The sequence below is a fragment of the Micropterus dolomieu genome, linkage group LG16, assembly GCF_021292245.1.
Source record: "Micropterus dolomieu isolate WLL.071019.BEF.003 ecotype Adirondacks linkage group LG16, ASM2129224v1, whole genome shotgun sequence".
Classification (NCBI taxonomy): Eukaryota; Metazoa; Chordata; class Actinopteri; order Centrarchiformes; family Centrarchidae; genus Micropterus; species Micropterus dolomieu.
The window spans coordinates 21,541,105-21,560,378 of NC_060165.1; the positions used below are offsets into that span (position 1 = coordinate 21,541,105).

The 19,274-nt window shown below is 41.1% G+C and overlaps 1 protein-coding gene across 16 annotated transcripts in view; it reads left to right on the forward strand.

The window, feature by feature from the left end:
* celf2 (cugbp, Elav-like family member 2) overlaps window positions 1-19,274 on the forward strand; it is a 492,311-nt gene that overhangs the window by 416,095 nt on the left and 56,942 nt on the right. For all 16 annotated transcript variants that reach the window (XM_046072690.1, XM_046072689.1, XM_046072691.1 and 13 more), the window contains 2 exons: window positions 2,123-2,319; window positions 17,714-17,796. In XM_046072690.1, coding sequence (XP_045928646.1) covers window positions 2,142-2,319; window positions 17,714-17,796 — 261 coding nt within the window. In that variant the 5' untranslated portion in view covers window positions 2,123-2,141. The remainder of the gene's footprint in view (window positions 1-2,122; window positions 2,320-17,713; window positions 17,797-19,274) is intronic.

The window sequence follows — 19,274 nt, forward strand, 5'->3', positions numbered from 1 at the left end:
CGTTACTCCTAGGCTGTTCCTTTTTCTTCCTTTTATATCTATCTATCTGTCTTCATTACATTCACACACACAACCTTTTTGCGTTATCCACAATGCACACAAAATTTAGAACGGAGTCTTCTCACACATCCACCCACAAGCATCCACACGGGATCGAACCGGTGTACCCTTCAACGCACACACAGACACACGAACTGACCAGCGCCCACAGTTTATGAGAAAACTCACCCTATACGCTAGCTTCTGGAGCGGGAGTCAGCTCGCTGGAGCCTGTGTGGGAACGATGAATTCTGGCACAACACGGTCCCTTCGTGGTCGCCAATTTCTGTGGTGTCCGAACGATAATGCTGCGATGATGTGTTGAGAAGAAATCCGCTTGACACTGTTCTTGATTATAAAAGTTTATTACATCAAAGAATTCAGCATCAATTACAAGCTCTGCAGCAGCTTGGAGAGTGACCCAGCCCGATGACCACTCTGTCTCTCTGTACATCAAACACAGCTTATATAGGACATGTTTAGGTCTCTGCTAAATACCATATAAGGGCACAGTCCCTTCATAGACACTAATCTCTACTCCCCCTACCACTGGGTCAGAGGTCAAATTCCATAGGAGGGTTCACTCTTTGCACACCCATCAATCATTACTTCCCCTTAAGGGTTCACTGTCCCCATAAGGGTTCACTGTCCCCAGCTACAGAGCATTATGTTAAACTGTAATGGTCAAATGCACATATGTTATACACCACAACAGCTAACCAAGCTCAGGATTTGGCTTTGTTTTGTTTTTGCCTCTTAAGATAATGCTCTTTCTCTCTCCTGCCGAGAATAACAAAAGGGAAAGTAGAGCAATGAAACAGCACAGCCATTGACTTTGGTTTCATTAAATTTGTTTTCAGCCATCTTAAGTAGACCACAGGCCTTGATGGCAGTGATGTGTGTGTGTAGCCATTTACAAACCACAAAACAGTCACACTTTGCCTCATACTTGCTCGGGTGCCGTTGTCATCACTGTAGGATCTCGCTGTTTACTTGCCTTTATTCGTCCGGGGTAAAAAAATTTTTAAAAAAGCAGCTGTCAGAGTTAGCAATCCAAACATGTGACAGACGAGTGTGTTTTATGAAGATAAGTGTTGTAGCTCTGTAGTGAAAAGGGGGAAAGCACTTCACCTCTATTTCATATGCATACCAGATGTGGAAATATAGATCAATTGGCATGTAAGCGTCTGTATCCTGTTAGAGGGCCTGGAGGTTAACTGTGCCGTTTCTGAACCCTAATCCCGCACATAAACACGTTGTATGCAGCACTCACTCATTCATGCATGCAAACATGCACAAACATTCACATAGGACAGCAGTCCTACATACATTCATAGTGTCTCTGCTCTTTGCTGTCCTGCTCTGCTGTCTGGAACTGCTGAGGCATCAGAGAGAATTTTATTAGTGTGGCTCTCACTGAGTTTCAGTGTCCCTTTGATTGTCTAAAGGCTGTTTTAGAGACCACTGTGTTGGAGAGATTATTTAATTTATTTGACCTATATTTTCTATCCTGTCTAAAGGGAATGTTTTTACTCATTTGTTAAACTCACAGTATGTAATTCTATGTTTCTCTCTGTCTGGTGAATATTGCTTTATTTTATTTTGACAGAGGTTATGACCCCCCCCCCCCACTAATTGTCTCTGTCCAGTGAAAACTGTGCATCTCTGTCTTTTGGTGATTCGGTGGTTGAATTTTTCCAATGAACTAAAGAAATAAGTGTTCCAGACAATTTCAGAAATACTTTTAAAGATCTTTCAACCACTTTAAAAAAACGCTGAGAAATGCATTGTGACAAAGCTGAATACCAAAGCTGTTCTGTTTCTTACTTTCTGAAAAGTTTACATTGTGGAGGTTTTCACAGCACAGTACACTATAGTTCATGTTACTTTGGATGTGCTTTGTTTTTTACCTTGTACAAATAATTAAAGCAAACAAAAAATCTTTGTAGAGATTAAGAAATTCAGAGCAAGCGGCACCTGATAATGAACCGTGACTGGACTGCGTCTAAAGCTATTGGTGTCTTTGGTATAAACATGGTGTATTTCTAAGCTCTTAATGTTCTGTACTTTGCTTCCTTAACAGTAACGGCACGGCCGGGAAGATGAACGGGGCGCTGGAGCATTCGGACCAGCCAGACCCGGATGCCATCAAGATGTTTGTGGGCCAGATCCCGCGCTCCTGGTCAGAGAAGGAGCTGAAGGAGCTGTTTGAGCCGTATGGAGCTGTCTACCAGATCAACATACTCCGAGACCGCAGCCAGAACCCTCCACAGAGCAAAGGTACACCAACACAGGACACACTCTGACGTGTTTTTTTCCTTTTGCTCAAATTGTACATTTTACTTGACCGAACTAATCTGATGCCTGTAGGAGTTGCTTTGCAGATTTAGATTTTAATCTTTATTCTTCTTTCCTTTTCTTATTTTCTGACCCTTTCCTACTTTCTGCCCTCTTTTTTCTTTAGTTGACTTTACCCACTCTTCGTGCGTATTCCCTCTTTCTCTCCTCTTTGCCTGCATTTCTTTTCTTTCTCTTCTTCATTCTATCATTATTTTCTTACTTTATTGCCCTTTCCTTCCTTTTCTCCTTCATTCTATCTTTTCATTTTTTCTGTCCTTTCTCTTTTCTAGTTAGCTTTCTTTCTTTTCTTCTTTCTTCCTTTCTTTCATCTGAAAGTATGAATCACTATTAATGCATACTTCAATTTCCACTTTATTGTTGCTACCTTAACTTAAGTAAGGGATTTGAATGGACACAGATACACAAATATATCAAGACATACTATCCATATTTATTATGCAAACACACTTCCATGAAATCAGACACACTTACAGAAACACATACTCCAGGTCTGCTCCTACACACACACAGCAGTCAGTGGCTGAGTGGGCCATCCCACCTATAATGGCAGAACAAACGATGCAAAATTACACAAGCAAACACACATTTCGTGCAACATTGGAAGACAAAGACTCGCCTAGCCAGACTTACACAGTCAATTGTGCAAAACCGCATGATTTGCAGCTATTTTCTCCCATTCCCTTTCTTTTTCCTTTGATGAATTCGTCAAGTGTGAAAGCAAACAATAGAGACAGCAGCAACGAACGAACAGACAATAGCGCTGCCATATTAACAGGCATCAACCGGAGTGGGGGGCTGATGACATTCCTGATGAGACATGGAGAGTGGGAGGAAAGTAAAGAGAGAGGAAGAGAAAAAGAGGACGTCAGGAAGGGAGACGTGGCACTTCCGTCCAACTGTAAAGCAAATTTCAAGAGAAGTTCGCAAGAAACACTTTATGAATAAGTGTGGATGAAGTGAATAATGCAAGTGCACAAGAAAAATGGAAGTGAATTAAGAATGTTCAGTTCAGTTGTGACACATGTTTTGAAACACCCTGTGATGATTTAATGTAGCAGCGAACAGTCATAAATCCACATAATGAAATCCTATGTTCTACAAAATACATTTTAATACTGCTTATTTGCTTTGTCGGATACATTTTGGAGGGAATGTAATTAGTGCCTGGTTTACATTTGCTGGCAATGTTGTTTCCAAACTGTGGAATGTGACAGTCTTATATTGCACAAACGTGAGGGAGGTCTTGATGAAGGGTTGGCCATACAGAGCTCAGCCCCTTGACACCGTATACCATGGTTCATGTTTCACATGTCGTTTTCTTAGGCTGACAAAAAACTTATATATTGGGGGTTTGGTTAAATATCTTTTCCTAACCTTGACCAACTAAGTTGCCTTAAAAATGCAATCAAATGCTAGAAATTGGTAGTTTTTACATACTTAAATTTGAAAAACAAAACAATACCACGCCGCTGCTGCTGGCCAGTGCATGCACATGAGCATGACTGACTGATGTATTGATTTAAATACTTTGACGGTGAAAATCTTATTTATACATTCGTTATGAACATTTTGCGTCCATGCAAACAAGGCATCGTTTCTAACTAGGAACACCAGGCAACTGACCAAGGGCCCCAGATGCCCACGGGCTACAAAAGTTCTTGCAAGTGGTTTTGTTAATTTCAATAAACAGCTAGTCCAGTAATGTTGTAGCAAATGAATATAATGTGGGCATATAATGGAGCTGCCATGTATAGTCTGTTGTGTGGTGAACTTGGAGTGCAGTGCTTACAGGGTGTGTGGTCAATAGGGGCCCAATGGCAAATATTTTTCGCAGAGCCTCGTAATCCGGCCGTGCTTACAAATATGTTCCGATATGTTTTCTTGTTATGTTGATATGAATGGAATTAAGTTTCTTATAAAACATATTTGCTAAAGCAGATTTGTTGTGTGTGCATATAGTGTATAGAGGACACACACTGGCAATGGGTGGCTTATGTTAGAAACATGTATGATGTGTTTCTTTTCTCTTTCCACTTTTCTGCTCTTTTGCAATTACTTTTTTGTTTCTGTAAAAATATCTTTGCAGAGTTTGCTTTTTATTATTATTTTTATGTGATTTCCTGCACCAAAATCATACAAACGTATTTCCCTCGGATGACTGTAAAAGCTTTTTTGGAGAGGCAGATGAGTTAACAGAAATTCTAAACTATGACACGCTATAAAGATCATGTTTTGAAATCACATTAATCACATTTTCAGTGGCTAAAAGGTGTGGTGTCCTTCACCTTTCTGCACCTACACACTCAGACTCAGTCTGCTTCTGTTTTTAGTTTCTCTGTCTCCGTGTTTTACTTCTCTCTCGCTTCCTCTCATTCTGACTGAGTCATATGAGCTTATGAAAGCCTGCAGACAGCGTTCTGTCGAGACCCAAATCAATTCATTTTTGCACACCAACACACTTGTCATGCGCTTTGTGTTTGTGTTCTTAGCCTTGAGATGACTCCTTCTCTCCCCACCAGTTTCTTCTCCCTCCTCTTTTTTTCTCTGCTGCTGCTGAGGAATAAAAGGGCCAGAGTTCCTCCTCCTGTCCTTCAGCTCCCTCATATCTCCTGCTTCATCTTCACTATCCTTGAAATGAGTTGTTTTTGTTGTTGATGAGTCAAGAGTATCAGTCACCACCACTTCTACAGGGGATAAAAAAACACAGCCACCTACCATGCCTTTAATTTTTTTCCTCTCTGAATGACAGTCATCACTCTATATGCCTCTTTTTTGCAGACCCTCTTTGTGTGCAGCAAGGTGGAGTGTTTTAAGAGGAAATGTAGCATTTGATTGGGCTCTTACTGGCTTGTTATTCGCAGCCTTTGAGCACCATTGTTGTTTTCTCCTAGTTAAGTAAGCTGCCTGGCCTCATCTCCACCAGCTCAACTCGGAGGAGCTGCAACAGCCCCCTTGCCGGCTTCACTGTTGTGCTGGAGCGAACGGTAATTTCACCAGTGTCAGGGAAACTGTGGCCCCTCTCCTCCCTCGGTGTGTTTATTTTAAATTAGCGACGGTGTTGTTTGAAAAGGATCTCGACCATTTGGGGCAAATGAGCCCACTCTGATGCCCTAGTGGCGACCCAGAGGCACTTTTTCCTTTTTTCGTGAAATAGCAGTTTGGATTTAAATTAGTTTGTTAGTCCCACTGAGAGGCAGGAAAAGTTCCACCGCTGCAGCAAGAACTTCACAACTCCAACAACATGTTTCCTTCTTTTGGTTTTGTTTGGATCCTCATTAGCTGACATTGCAGCAACTGCTAGCCCAAAAATGAACATCAACAACAAAAAGACATAAACAGCACAACATGGTAGTATTAACTGACAGCAGAAATTTGGCAAGTTCAATTTATGGAGGATATAAGGGTGTGGAACACAAGACTGAGCCTTGTTAAATTAAAATGGGTTAGTCTGTGTAGTTTTTCTTAATATGTAGAGCCGGTTGCACCAACCTCACTACTGACTCATACCGTGCAAAGACGGCGTGCCATTTTACACGCAAATGTCATCTAGAAAAGAATGTCTGGATGGATGGATAGGTCAAACAAACACAGGACTTTCTCCCAGGCACTTCATTTAGGCACCTGATGTCGAGCCTCGAAGTAGTCAAGTCAAGTCTCATTTTTGTGACCTAACTTAAGTCCAGGTTTCAAGTCCACAGTTCCAGTCCATTAGTGTGTTTTTTGGATTCTTTACATCAGCTCAATTCATCAGTCTCTGCTGAAAGCTGTAACTTAATTTGTGAAGGTATCTAAAATTATCCTATTTTCTTTATTTTACCAGCATGTCCAGTTTGTTGTAATATATTGTTTTAAAATGGCAGGCATTGGATTTGGACAGCTATGAATAAATTAATGATTAATTAGAAGACGTCAAAGATAAAACCCAAGGCTTAACGCTCGCTCAGAGCTATGGCTGGAATACAGTTTTGCACGTCAAACCAGAAAGTGGATATCTGTGGATCAATGTAATCCCCTTATTTTATTATTGTAATTATAAGGCATCACATGACGCAAGTCCTGTTTGAGAGGCTTCTTCAGCCTGACAAGGATAAAATTCCTCGAGCAAACACAAGTCATATTCTGAACATTTTTCGCATTAAAGAATATCATGATTCCAAATATATCCAAAATATCCATATTGCAAATACTTTAAATGATCTCTTTAAGCCTCTATAGGCGAGTTAGAAGCCAAAACGTAATCAATCAAAGACAACAATTTGAGCATGAGTTCGTTTCCTTTAATAAGTTTCCTGACTTTTTGTTTTTCGCCCTAAAGCATTAAATTAAAGCATTAAATTGTGTCGCTTTTGTGCATCATGCAGGAGCCATTTTGCAGTTTGACCCAGGTGTGTGCATTTAGGCTGTGTGTGTGTTTATTTTTTTTATTCTGACTAGGATGGTCTGGGGAATATTGTGGCACTACTGTTGGTTTAATGTGTTTGGAGTTAATAACCAGATGAGTGGATGAGCAGGGGAGGACGGGAGCCAGTGAGAAATGGAGCAATTTGGCATTTCGTGCTGAAAAAGAGATAGAGATAGAAGGAGAGATAAAGAGAGAATGAGACAAAGAGAGCCAGAGGGGTAAACAGAAAATGGTCCTTTTGCTAAAACACAACCTTAAGCGCCATGACAGGTTTGTTGCAGTGTGTGTCTGCGTTTTGGCAGGGGACGCGCTGTGTCATATATCTTAATGATACAGCCTGCCCACATGAGCTGCTGAGACACACACACACACACACACACAAAATAAGTTTAATGTCTTCATTAACAGGCTCTATCCTACATAAGAGCCTCTGTGCACAACTTTGCCTGGGAATCATTCAAATTACAACAAATAAGAATCTAAATCAAAAAATAAATGAACTGTGTGTCATTTGGTCAGAATGGAATTGAGTCGTTAACAACGTGATAGAAAATACATAGAGGATTTTTTAAAAGGCCAAGACATGAGACTACTGTCTGATAAAGCGATGTTGTCTGTCTAACCTGTGAATAACACAAAGGCAAAACGGTTCGCAGCTCAAAAGAGTGCAATTTTCCAATCACAAGAACTGCAATTTTAATTATACTCTAACTTACATATTTAACTGTGTCTAAAGCTGTAGCAAAAGAAAGTTTAAACTGCAAATTTTACTCGACTGTAGTTGATTAATGTTAATTTTGTTCAGGCTGTTGGCTATTGTGTGTGTTGTGTGTCATTTTGCTGTTCAAAAAGTATTTTTCTCCATCGGTTTCAGACAGATAGTTTACAGGTATCTCTGCAGCTGTTGAGTGTCACTGACAGACAGCTGGTGAACAGAGTTGTCAGAATCTCTCAGTTTGAAAGGAATAGTTAGACTTTTTGGGAGACATGCTTTCTAGGAGAGAGTTAGATGAGAATATTGATTCCATTGTCTTGTTCCTACCCTAAATATGCAGCTACAGCAAGCAGCTGGTTAACTTAGCAGAAAGACTAGAAATGGGGAACAGCAAGGATATCTATCTATCTATCTGTCTATCTAGATAGACTGAAACAACTATGATTATCGTATCTGATTCTTTTAATGTAAAAATTTGATGAATTTGTGATTATTCTTAGCGAACATATCTTGTTTACTAGCATGTAGACCCTTAATACAGGCCTGTAGTGTTTTCATTTTTAAATGATCCTAATTGAAATTGCAATATTGGTTAGAAAAATCACAATTAGATATTTTCACTGAATCTATGACATATTCTTTGAAATAAATAAGCATTTGCTTTGCTTTCTGCTTTCTGTCACTGATTACTGCAGCACAAAAGTGAGTCAACCTACAGCCAAAACATCATGGCTGAAAAGACAAAGACAAAAGGGCCACCTGTAGAAAAATCAAATCTGAGAAAAGAGACAAACACGTTGCCACCCACACTGCTTGATTGACAGCTGATCTCTGGGGAGGAAGAGCAGCCACAACACAGTCACGTGTTAAGCACCAAAGATAGACACAAAGGATGTTGCAACAGTTTGCTCCTTCATATAAACCACCTTGAAAACAAAAAGTACAATCAATACTGCCCCCCAAGGGGTGATTTTTTTGTCTTGATAAGTGTTTGACCTGGACACCTGAAATAGATTTTATATCAACCATCGTTTTTTAAATCTGCTCTAACCTGAAATGTCATCTTGATGGCGAAAAAAACAACAACACAAAAATCCAATGAAGATTTGGAAAATAATTTCAAGCCTGGAGATAAACACGTGCAGCTTCTGATTTTCGATCACTGCTCAGATGAAAATCTCAGTGCCTGGTTTGCTCTGATGCTGCGTACCGGGACCCACACCCATCCAATGACAGACATCCGTTTTGCAACTGCAAGCCAACTGTGTCCTCCCGCTCATCTGTGGCAACGCTGATCGAACGCTTTGCTGTCCAACACAATTATTTGCTCTAATGGATTCAGTTGAGACAGGGCCGACCTGAGACAGAGAAGTGATTTATTTCATTCTTTCCTACAGCAGAGCGGCCAATTATATCGCCTTAACTACACGTTAGCTTTTTTAGCTGGCTACCCAGACCCAATTAGAGAGCAGCTGCAGGTGGATTTTAATGGGTGGTTGTGTGTGTGGATTCTCAGCTTGTCATTTTTTTTCACTCTGTTTATACTTTTGCATGCCTCAGCGACAGAGAAAGAGTTGCTTGGTTATAAGAGAAGTTGCAGAGATGGAAATGTTTTTCCTCTTCGAGCACTTCGGGGGTTGGCCAGAAAGCAGCTTTGATTTACGGAAAGTGCTCCTGTTGTCTTCGCAGCGAGGAAGGGAGTGAGGGAGGATTTGGTGGGTGTGACATTGGTGCTTTTCCACCAAAGTAACCAGGGGATTGTATAGATTTGTGAAGTGCTGCGTGCTGGACCAATTCCTACATTGACAGGATTAGAACATCAGCCAAATGCCCGTCAGAGATGCGGCATTGTTTGAAGCCATCCACTCATCCTCTCCCTATTTTTCCATCTGACAATCTGCTCTTTATTGCACTGTCAAATTCAGAATGCGCTCTCTTGTCATTTTTTCCCCCCATCCCTGCTGTCACTCAGCAGCTCTTTGACACACATAAATTATACACATTAAGGGGTATTTTTACAGCTGCACAGAAAGAAAAGATGGAACAGTGAGAGGGGGAGGAAAATGCAAGAAATAGAGAGAGCTGGAGTATGCATCCCATGCCACCCATAGGCCTGTGTGAGCAGTAATTGCAATAGAGTGTAGTTAATGTGGGTCAGCAGTTGAGTGGAACCCCAGGGGTCAAAAGGAGTGTGGAGGAAAGGAAAACGAACCGGAGTCCTGGAGGAAGAAAGAGGGAGTCACTGTGAGAGTTGCAGCCTGCCTCGGGTGGAAGGGCTTAGGGTGAAGTTCTCTGATACACCCCCCACCCCTCTCTTTTTTCTCCCTTTTAATAAACCATAGTCCCATTCTGCTGGACTGCAGGGCATTACTGCTTCACTCTCCTCCATGTCCCCTGCTTGTTTTTCCCCAACTTCCTCAGTCTGTGCTGATTTAACCTCAAACATTTGATTATGACAAGAGCAGCAACCTGGAGGTGGAGAACGTTTTTTGATTTACAATCAAGCGGGAAGCTTCCGGTCTACAATATGAAGCGAATGCAGTCCCTGAAACCTGCATTCTGTTGAAAATCCAGCAGGGGGCAACTCTTCTGGTTGCAAAAGAAGTCCGGCTCCATTAGAAATAATGGGAAAATGAGGCTACTTCTCAGCTGAATAATTCCCTCAGTAAACACTTTCCTGATGAGTTTATGGTCTCAGTCGCTAGTTTCAAGTCTTCTTCAACACATCATGATGTTCATTTAGTAAATTATGGTCCCATTTATTTTACAATAGACCAAAAAGCATAGTATGTTTCAGGGCGGGATTATCTATCATTGACAAGTCGTTACCATGGCGACCTGTCAATCAGGCTAGAGTGACTCGTACCCTCGGCACTGTGTAAATTTAACCAGCGCCATTGAAAAAGCTTATTAGGAGTTGGCTGTTATCTTTCTCTGGTGAGTACATTTAGTTTTAAGACTGCAGTTCGCTAAACAAAGTTATCAGCCCTGTTAAAATGACAGTTAACGTGTGTTACAGTTGCACCTAGCTAAGCAAGCTAGCCAGCTCTGCACACGGCTGTTAGCTCCGCCGTATCGTCACTTCCTGGTTGCAAAAACTCGACATGGCGGCGCCCTATCGGCCAAACTCAAGGCTTCAAAACGGCAGTCCACAAACCAACGGGTGACGTCACGATGACTACATCCATTTCTTATGTACAGTCTATGTTATATATTATTTTTTCAAAATTTGCTCTAATCTTTTCTTTGTTACTTACCAGATACTTTTCCCTCCACAGATCTCAAAATATCTTTTCAAATAACTCAATTTGGGACTCCTTGGCTAACTGGTCACAAATTGTAAACATATGCAACCTGTTATGAAGGGCAGGAAATACAGTTCTTTGTTTTAAAGGGCCACAAGCCAAATATGTGGAGAACCTTTGAAAAACTACACACTTCACCATCATTACCGTTCAGCATGTGCCAACTTGCATTCACATGAAAGTATTTAGGACAAACAACCAGATTAGCCTCCTGATTTTGATCTTTCTAACAAATCCTTTGAAATTGGACTCATAAATTGTCAAGAAAATTGGTATCTGGGCATGTTACAATACCTACAGACTGCTGATGGTCCAGTATTTGAGATAGTATAGTTATTTCCACAGCCTTTAATTTTTCAAGATACTGGTTTATTTTCCTGCTGGTGTTGCAGCCCTTCTCACTCATTTTTATAGTGGGTTTTGGCCAATTAGTGACAATGTAGGGGGGTGTGAAAAAGTGACATTAATGCACACACTCTGTAAAAAAAAATGCTAGCTAAGAGCTGAGATGACTCCTGCAGTCGTGCATAGCTTCAACTTGCATCATTTGAAGAAAATACTCCGCCAATACAAGTTTTCACCGCACCGTGATATCTTCTCGTCAGATTCTGCTGCTCATTTGGTTTGATGCTGAGCTTACACCTGTGGGATTTAGATTTCAAAGCTGATATATAAGTTTTAGAGTTACTGTAAAGCTCCAACAACGGAACAAAAAAGCGAAATAAAAAGCACAAGAATCCAAATTATATTTTTTCTGCCAAGAAGAGAATGTTTCTGGAACATGACACTGCATTGAAACCCAGGCTAATTAAAGTCTTTTAAGTAGATTAGTTGCTGCTTAAGCTAAGATGACCTTTCCACCTATCCTGTGGCGGGGGAGACTTAGATGTTCCATTTTAAATGGAAAATTACAACAAAAATTACATTCATTAATTAAATGTACAAAGAAAGTAAAATTGCAGTGCAGGTTGCCACCTCTGAGGTGCCTTGCGCACCGGATTGGTCTTATTACCGTGGCCTGACCGGTACCTGATTAAAAAAAGAAAAAAGGCAACAACGGCCCAAAATACCAATACATGAGGTTGAACACAGTTCAGCTCCTCTGCAGCCTTGCTGTCTTGAGCAGTGAAGCCAGGGTCGACCTGTTGTTGGAGGGGGTAGATGTGTTGACAGAGGTGGGAAGCCGTGGGTCTCCACTCAGTCAAAGGCCCCCTTCAACAGCCATGAAGCATTTATGAACAGACATCTCCCTCCTCTGCTCTCTATTCCACTCACAGCAGCTCTTCCTCTCCCCTCTTCTTCTCTCTCTTTTTTTTTTTATCTTGCACACACTCTGCCCTTCTTTCTGACGTCCTCTCTGTCTGTCTTTTTCTTACACTCTTCCATGTCTGATACACACACACACATATAGTGCATCAGCTTCTAATAGATTTTCTTCCTTTCACTCCGAGTTTGTGTGTGTGCGCATCTCTTGTGTGTGTTTTTGAGTGTCCCTCTTCAACAGCACAAGCAGAGTGTATGTCCCTGTTCTGAGCCCTCTCGGCCTTCAGGTAAATGTTTGTGCTGCGAGAAAAGAGACACATACACACAAATTGATGGAAGGAGCTTATTAATGCTTGTCTGCAGCACTTTTTTCACTTGTTTTAGGTTGTAGTACAAGTATATGTCTCTGTAAATAAAAAGCATAAATGCTGACATACACTTGAAAAAATATGCACGCTCCTATTGGCTTTCTGCAACTCTGTGTGTGTGAGCTGTGAGTGTGCTGACTCTTAAACAGGTGGAACTGGAACACTGCAGGGAATGTGTCTGTATGCGTAAGTGTGTGTGTGTGTGTGTGTGTGTGTGTGTGTGTGAGGTCCACTCCTCTGCTCTTTGATCCTCGTCTTGACAGCCCACCACCTGGGACGATCCGTCACACGCCGCATGGCTCCCAGGCCCGGCTACACCATGGGAATCACAACACACAGCGGCTAACACAGTGCTAACAGTCAACCCTCCCCTCCACATTATACACTGTCAGAATCGCTAATGCTAACACCAAAAGCTAACCCTCCCTTATAAAGATTTGCAAAAAAAAAATAAATTGGCACCGGAATCATAATTCACAGTGCGCAGCTAGCAGCTAACCCTATCAGTGCTATTGGAATTACTAATCACACACAAGGGGCCCAAGCTTGAACACAGGTGCAATAGGAATTATAATGTAATTATAATGTACAATACTGAGGCAATGCTAAAAGATCCCACTTGTATACACGTAGCATTCACTCTACACCGATTGAAGAGTTTGAGTAATTAAATTTGTATTTAATTAATTTCTTAACCGATTTTAATTGAAAATATGATCTAAATATACTATATTTCTTTTTACTGGTTTTATAAACATGATGTAAACAAATGTTTAACTGTATTAGAATGTATTACTGACAACCATTCCAGTCTAGTGTGGCTCTGTAGGAAAATGCATTTCACCCATGATACACCTGCAGAGGTCTTTTCACTTATTGTACCCGATTAAACCTCCTTTCAATACTGTGTGCGTGTGTACAGACTGTGCTTGATTAATCTTCCTCACTCTCCTCTCCTGTTTTGTTTCATCTTTTGGGGTGGAACAATTTACACTTTTATGGCTTTTATTAGCTGTGCGCCATCAGGTCTTGCCAGCAGGCCACTTGTTATGTAGGGAAACCAATTTGAATGGAGTGCAGGCAGCATATGAGGTGGCAGGTAGGAAGTGTTATCTCTCTCAGCTGATAATCCAACAGCAGTAGGTAGTATGGATGCTGTAGTAAACTGGCAGAGACAATTCAGTATCTTTTCCACAAAAAGCCATGTGAAAAATATGTTCATTAGTCTCCGTTGTGCATGATTTTGGTACATGTAGGGTTTTGTTAAATGTGCCGCACAAGTCATTGAATCAAGTCGGCATTAGCAAGTTGTGTGGATCAGGTTTTAGAACACCTTATTAGTTCATGGAGACCTAAATATAAAATTAAGGATGTTTAGAAATTCCAGTTTTTTGGGTTTCTCTGTTTTGTCTCCAATTGAAATCACAAACTATTTTCATTTTAATAACACTCAGAAGGTGACCATTCCTTGCCATGAATGCTTTGATTCTTTAAAACACTCTACTGCGTATATTTGTTTAGTTTTACTTTCTTTTTACAGCATTGGTATTACTACTTAACCTTAATTTAAGGATATCAGTAGTTCTTTCTTAAATTTATCCTTAGTGAGTCCAGTTTTTATCATGATAATGGAGAGCAAAGATGAAGCAGAACTCTCAGAGATCAAACTTTTCGAAAGCCGCCTCTTTACCACTTGAGTTTTATTTGTGTAAAAGCCATCAGTTTATCAGTTTGGTGACCTACATGGAATAAATTGTATAATTTTTTACCCAGCGATAGACTGCCAGTCGTAACTAATTTCCTCTCTTATCTCCAAGCCTTTTACTAGTAGAAACTGGTGTGAAACTCTCGGTGGTAAATTAATACTGATAGTCGAAGTGGGGGGCTTAGGGTTTTTAGTGAAGTAACACCCTGAGCTGCCTTTCACGCTGGAGGTCGTAGAAGAAAACACTAAGCTGGAAGTTATCCCCACTAATACACAGGCACTGCAGCATTTGAATCACAACACCAATCACGTTGCTGACGCTAGGCTAAGGGCCAACTATTCAACAGCCGTGGCACCCAGAGGACACCACAGGAATTCAGATCCATTACGCTCCCAGCCCCATCAAAGGGACTCTGGGATTCGGATGCAAAATCTGCTCCAGATGCTCACTGTTGGATTTCACTAAGATGCACTGCAGGGCAAGTGTCATAAGGGCTGATGTCTGCGATATGGGCAACAAAACCACAACCAGTCCACCTCATTCCTACCGAGTTTATTTGTGTCATAATCACAATGGAAAAGAAAACAATGGCTCATTGGACTCAGCTCATCTATAGACAAATAAATACACACCAAAATCACCAGATGAGAAAAGCTGGAGGCAGAAGGCCCAAACATTTGAACCTGCAACATTTGGAAGGAAGATGTTGAAGCTAAAACCAGCACAGACTAGCTGCTCACCTGGGGATAATGTGGATTTAGCCTTGTTAACCAAGTCAGCCAGGACTGATTGTGTTAGTTAAATGCAAGATAAACTCAAATGCTCTGCTGGTTTCTGATTGATTGCCAGATATCCATTAAAATGACATTACAGATCAACTCAACCACCACTCTAAACCAGTGTGTAAGGTTTACAGCCCGTCCTCACACAGAAAACGACAATATAGATCAATATTTGAAGGGCTTAAAACAACCAAATATTACGTTTTAAGAGATCTCTTGCAGCCATTTAATTAGACAACCTTCACCCAGGAGACCGGAGTTCGGTTCCCATGTGAACTAAAATACCAACATCCGTTTGTTTTGTGTTTTTGTAGTATAATTAGCGTTAGCTAGTGTTAGCAATAAGTTTGGTGGGGGGTTTTTGCGTTTTTTAGTGTTTATTTTTAGCGTGTTAGGTAGTGTTTTGTAGCTTTCATCATGTAGCCTTATCTAGCTAGCGTTAGTGGTGTTTTTTGTAGCATTAGCTACTATTAGCGCTAGCAAATTATGTTACTGTTAAAGGCGTTTTATTTTAAAAAAACAACTCGGCCAATATATTTTTTTAACTCTCAAATATCACTATTTCTAATTGGCCTAAGTCCAGACTTGTTAGAGCTTTATTCCATGTATATTCACAAATGTTTGTGTTCATATTGCTACAAAATGCCAACTTGAGTGAGCAAACAAATAGCTTTAAAGTCTAAGATAGATGCTGTGCTTAAGGTCATCAATTAAAATGCGGTGTGTCATTGTTCTTGAGGACACCTCATAAATATCAAGGCTTCCTATTTGTTTGTACAATTGACCGACTCACCAGTGCATCTTCCATATTTTAGGGTTGGCTCAAAAAGTCTTGATCCATCCTTCTTCTTCAGTTCTGTTTGTAAATTTCCCTGTGGTTGTTAGATGATAATGTCGAAAGTGTCATGAGGAACATAAATACAGACAAGAGTCCATACTGTGATTTTTCCAGGGTTTGACAGAAATGAAATAAATAACAGCTGCTGTTTATAAGAGGAAAATGAGAGTCGCACCTCTGTGTCTGGCCTAAATGTCCTCCTGCTGGTTTTTGCCTGACTGTGCAGGTTTGCATGCTGACTGAGAATGGCCCACAACTGCAGCGTTTCAGCCCCACTCTGCAGGGATTACACACAAATTAAGGAAGAGACAAAATCCCCTTTTCCCTTTCTACTTTGTGCACTGTGTTTGTGCATGCACATTCATTGGAGTGCAGATATACAGTACTGTATGTGTGTGAGTGATTTAGTGAGAAAGCATAGTGAGGTTAACACGGGCTAAATTTAGAGTTAGTTGTTTAGTAGCCTGATAATCAGACTCAAGTACCATTTTGTTTTCTCATCATTCAGTCTGACATTGGTTTCATGGCAATCAGTTTCTGTTTGGGAAGCAGGGTTATCTTGCTCTAACGGCTACAAACGAGCACAACACCAGACCATAGATTGTATATAAGAAATGGACGTAGTCATTGTGACATCACCTGTTGGTTTGTGGACTGCCCTTTTGAAACCTCAAGTTTGGCCATGTTGAGTTTTTGCACAGGACGTGACTGTATTTGGACGAGACGGTGGAGCTAACGGCCGTGTGTGGAGCTGGCTAGCTCGCTTAGCTAGGTGCATCTGTAATTTACGTTAACTGTCATTTTAACAGGGCTGACAATTTTGTCTAGCAAACAACAGTCTTAAAACTAAATGTACTCACCAGAGAAAGTGAACAGCCAACTCCTAATTAGCTTTTTCAACGGTGCTGGTTAAATTTACACAGTGCCGGGGGTACGAGTCACTCTAGCCTGATTGACAGGTCGCCATGGTAACAACTTGTCAATCATAGATAATCCTGCCCTGAAGCATACTCTGCTTTATGGTCTGTTTTCCTCTAAATGGGAGCATAATTTACTAAATGAAAGTCATGTTGTACTGAAGAAGACTTGAAACTAGCGACTGAAACTATAAACTCATCAGGAAAGTGTTTACCGAGGTAATAAATCAGCTGAGAAGTTGGGTCATTGCACCATTATGTCTAATGGAGCCGGACTTCTTTTTGAAACCAGAAGAGTCGCCCCCTGCTGGCCGTTCAATAGAATGCAGGTTTCAGGGACTTCTGCATTGGCTTCGCCTCTCAGACCGGTAGCTTCCTGTTTGCACCAGACCTATTGAAATAGCATTGGACATTCACCATCTGGAAGTTTCTGGAGTAATCTGGGTAGTTTTTAAGATATGTAACTTTTATTTCAATAGTATTCTAAGCATTTAAAATACTATTAAGTTTGGAGCAGGTACTATACACAAAATGCTTTTCAGCCAAATAAATGCCTAACCCTTAGGCATCGAGATGTCTTTTGACCTGCAAATCACTAAATCAGTGCAAGTTACTCAGAAGCAAGTCTTTGAATTTGTAAGGGACTAAATAACCCTTGTGGATGTGATCTAGTGAGTAAATGAATGAGGGAGTGTGAGCAATAAATAAATGAGTGAATACTTTAGTAAATGTAAGTAAGCAACTGTTACTCAGTGATTAATGAAGAGGTAACCCCTTTCTCCACCACCTCCTCTTTCTGTCTCTGTGTCTTTGTATTGTGTGTTGTCCTCGAGGCTCAAGTCATCAGCGTTGAAACAAATCCAAAAGCATTCACTTCCTCTCTGTTTCGTCCTTAACATTCACTCAGCGTCTGCCAGGGTCGACAGGTGATGCCAAGCAGATGAATGAAGAAAATGCTCTTTGTTGCTCCTTATGCTCATCCCTTCTCTCTGTCTCTCTGTCTCTCTCTCTCCCCAGGCTGCTGTTTTGTCACGTTTTACACAAGGAAAGCTGCCCTTGAAGCCCAGAATGCACTGCATAACATAAAGACCTTAACAGGGGTGAGTGTGTGTCCTCGATTCTCCTCTGCCTACTTTCTCCTCTAATCACACACTTACAGGAGCACCCCGAGGCAGCCCCGCCCCAACCTGTGTGTGTGTGTGTGCGTGTGCGTGTGTGTATGGACTGCTGCCACAGTGCATTTGCAACCGTGTGAGTGACCAAGTGACAAAAAGTGTGAGCAGGTGAGCAACTGACAATCTGGGTTTGTGTGGTTGTTTCTTCTTGTCCTCCCTTTTCAGCATATTGCAGCATACTCCTTTTACCACCACCACTTGATCTGAAAATGTGAAATCAAGGGGTCTCAAGTAGCCTAACCCTTTGACAGGTTTGACAGATGATAATGTTTGTTCAGCCAAAGGAAGAATCTCCTAAAACAGTAATATAGAAGCTGAATTAGCTGTTGTAGCAAAATAGCACAGGGCTAATTGTATTTATTGATTATCAATGGGATCATATCGTAGGTGTAATTGTCATCATATAATTGTACTGTGTTATGGTTTTACATATTCTGTTGGTCCAAATTGATCGTTCTAATCAAACAAACACATAAAATGAGTAACTGATTTTTCTTTTGTTTTACTTTGATTAATTTATATGTCATTTTTCATTCATTAATTTTAAGATAGCATGGCAGTAGTATCCCTGTATCATCAAGTCATTGCTCTACAGCACCACTAGGGGTCAAAAACACGTACTTGCTTGCATCTAGTTTCTCTATATCTGGACTATTGCGTATGAGTTTGACTATAAAGGTGTGTGTGGATGCTGTGGTATTGCCTTTCTTTCATGCTGTCTGCTCCATTCTCCACTATTGTTCCCTCCTGTGGCCCAGGAGAGCGATAGAAGAAGTGGGTTGGAGCCTGCTCACACTCTCGCTCTTTCAGCCCAGGGTGGATATTTAGAGGCCCCCAGATCCCTTCTGCTTAGGCTATTGGCTGCTTCCCCGCCTCTCTTTTTGGCTGCGCCTGCTAACTGGAAACTCATCAGTTGAGCGCCTGCACTCTCTTGCTACTGTCAGTTGGATCAGCGGATAGCTCCCCTGGGCAAGACGGGGTAGATTCTGCGAATCTCACAAGAGCTACCTGGGATTTGTGCTCGGGTTCCCAATTCGAAGTCAAGCTTGTTGTTTTGCACAGAGTCACCGTGTTAATTGCTTGTGGAATAAGTATGTTAAATTTGGTCTGTTTTCCTACACCGTGAGAGTTAGTCACTTATCCCTTGTTGGAGGTGTGAAACAGCCCTGGGGAGAACACATACTGCTGCAGTTTCAGGATTATAGGAACATGAAATCTCCTTCTTCTACACCTTAACACCCACCCTCCCTCTGTTCTGTCTGGTCATCCCTCCTCCTCGCTAGTTTCTCTGTCCTGCAGCATCTCAATCTGGTTGTTATGTTTGGAGCTTTTTGAAGGTGGATACCAACATATTTGGATTGTAGTTATTTGCAAGGCTGTAAGTTTCAGAATAAGTGTTTTTC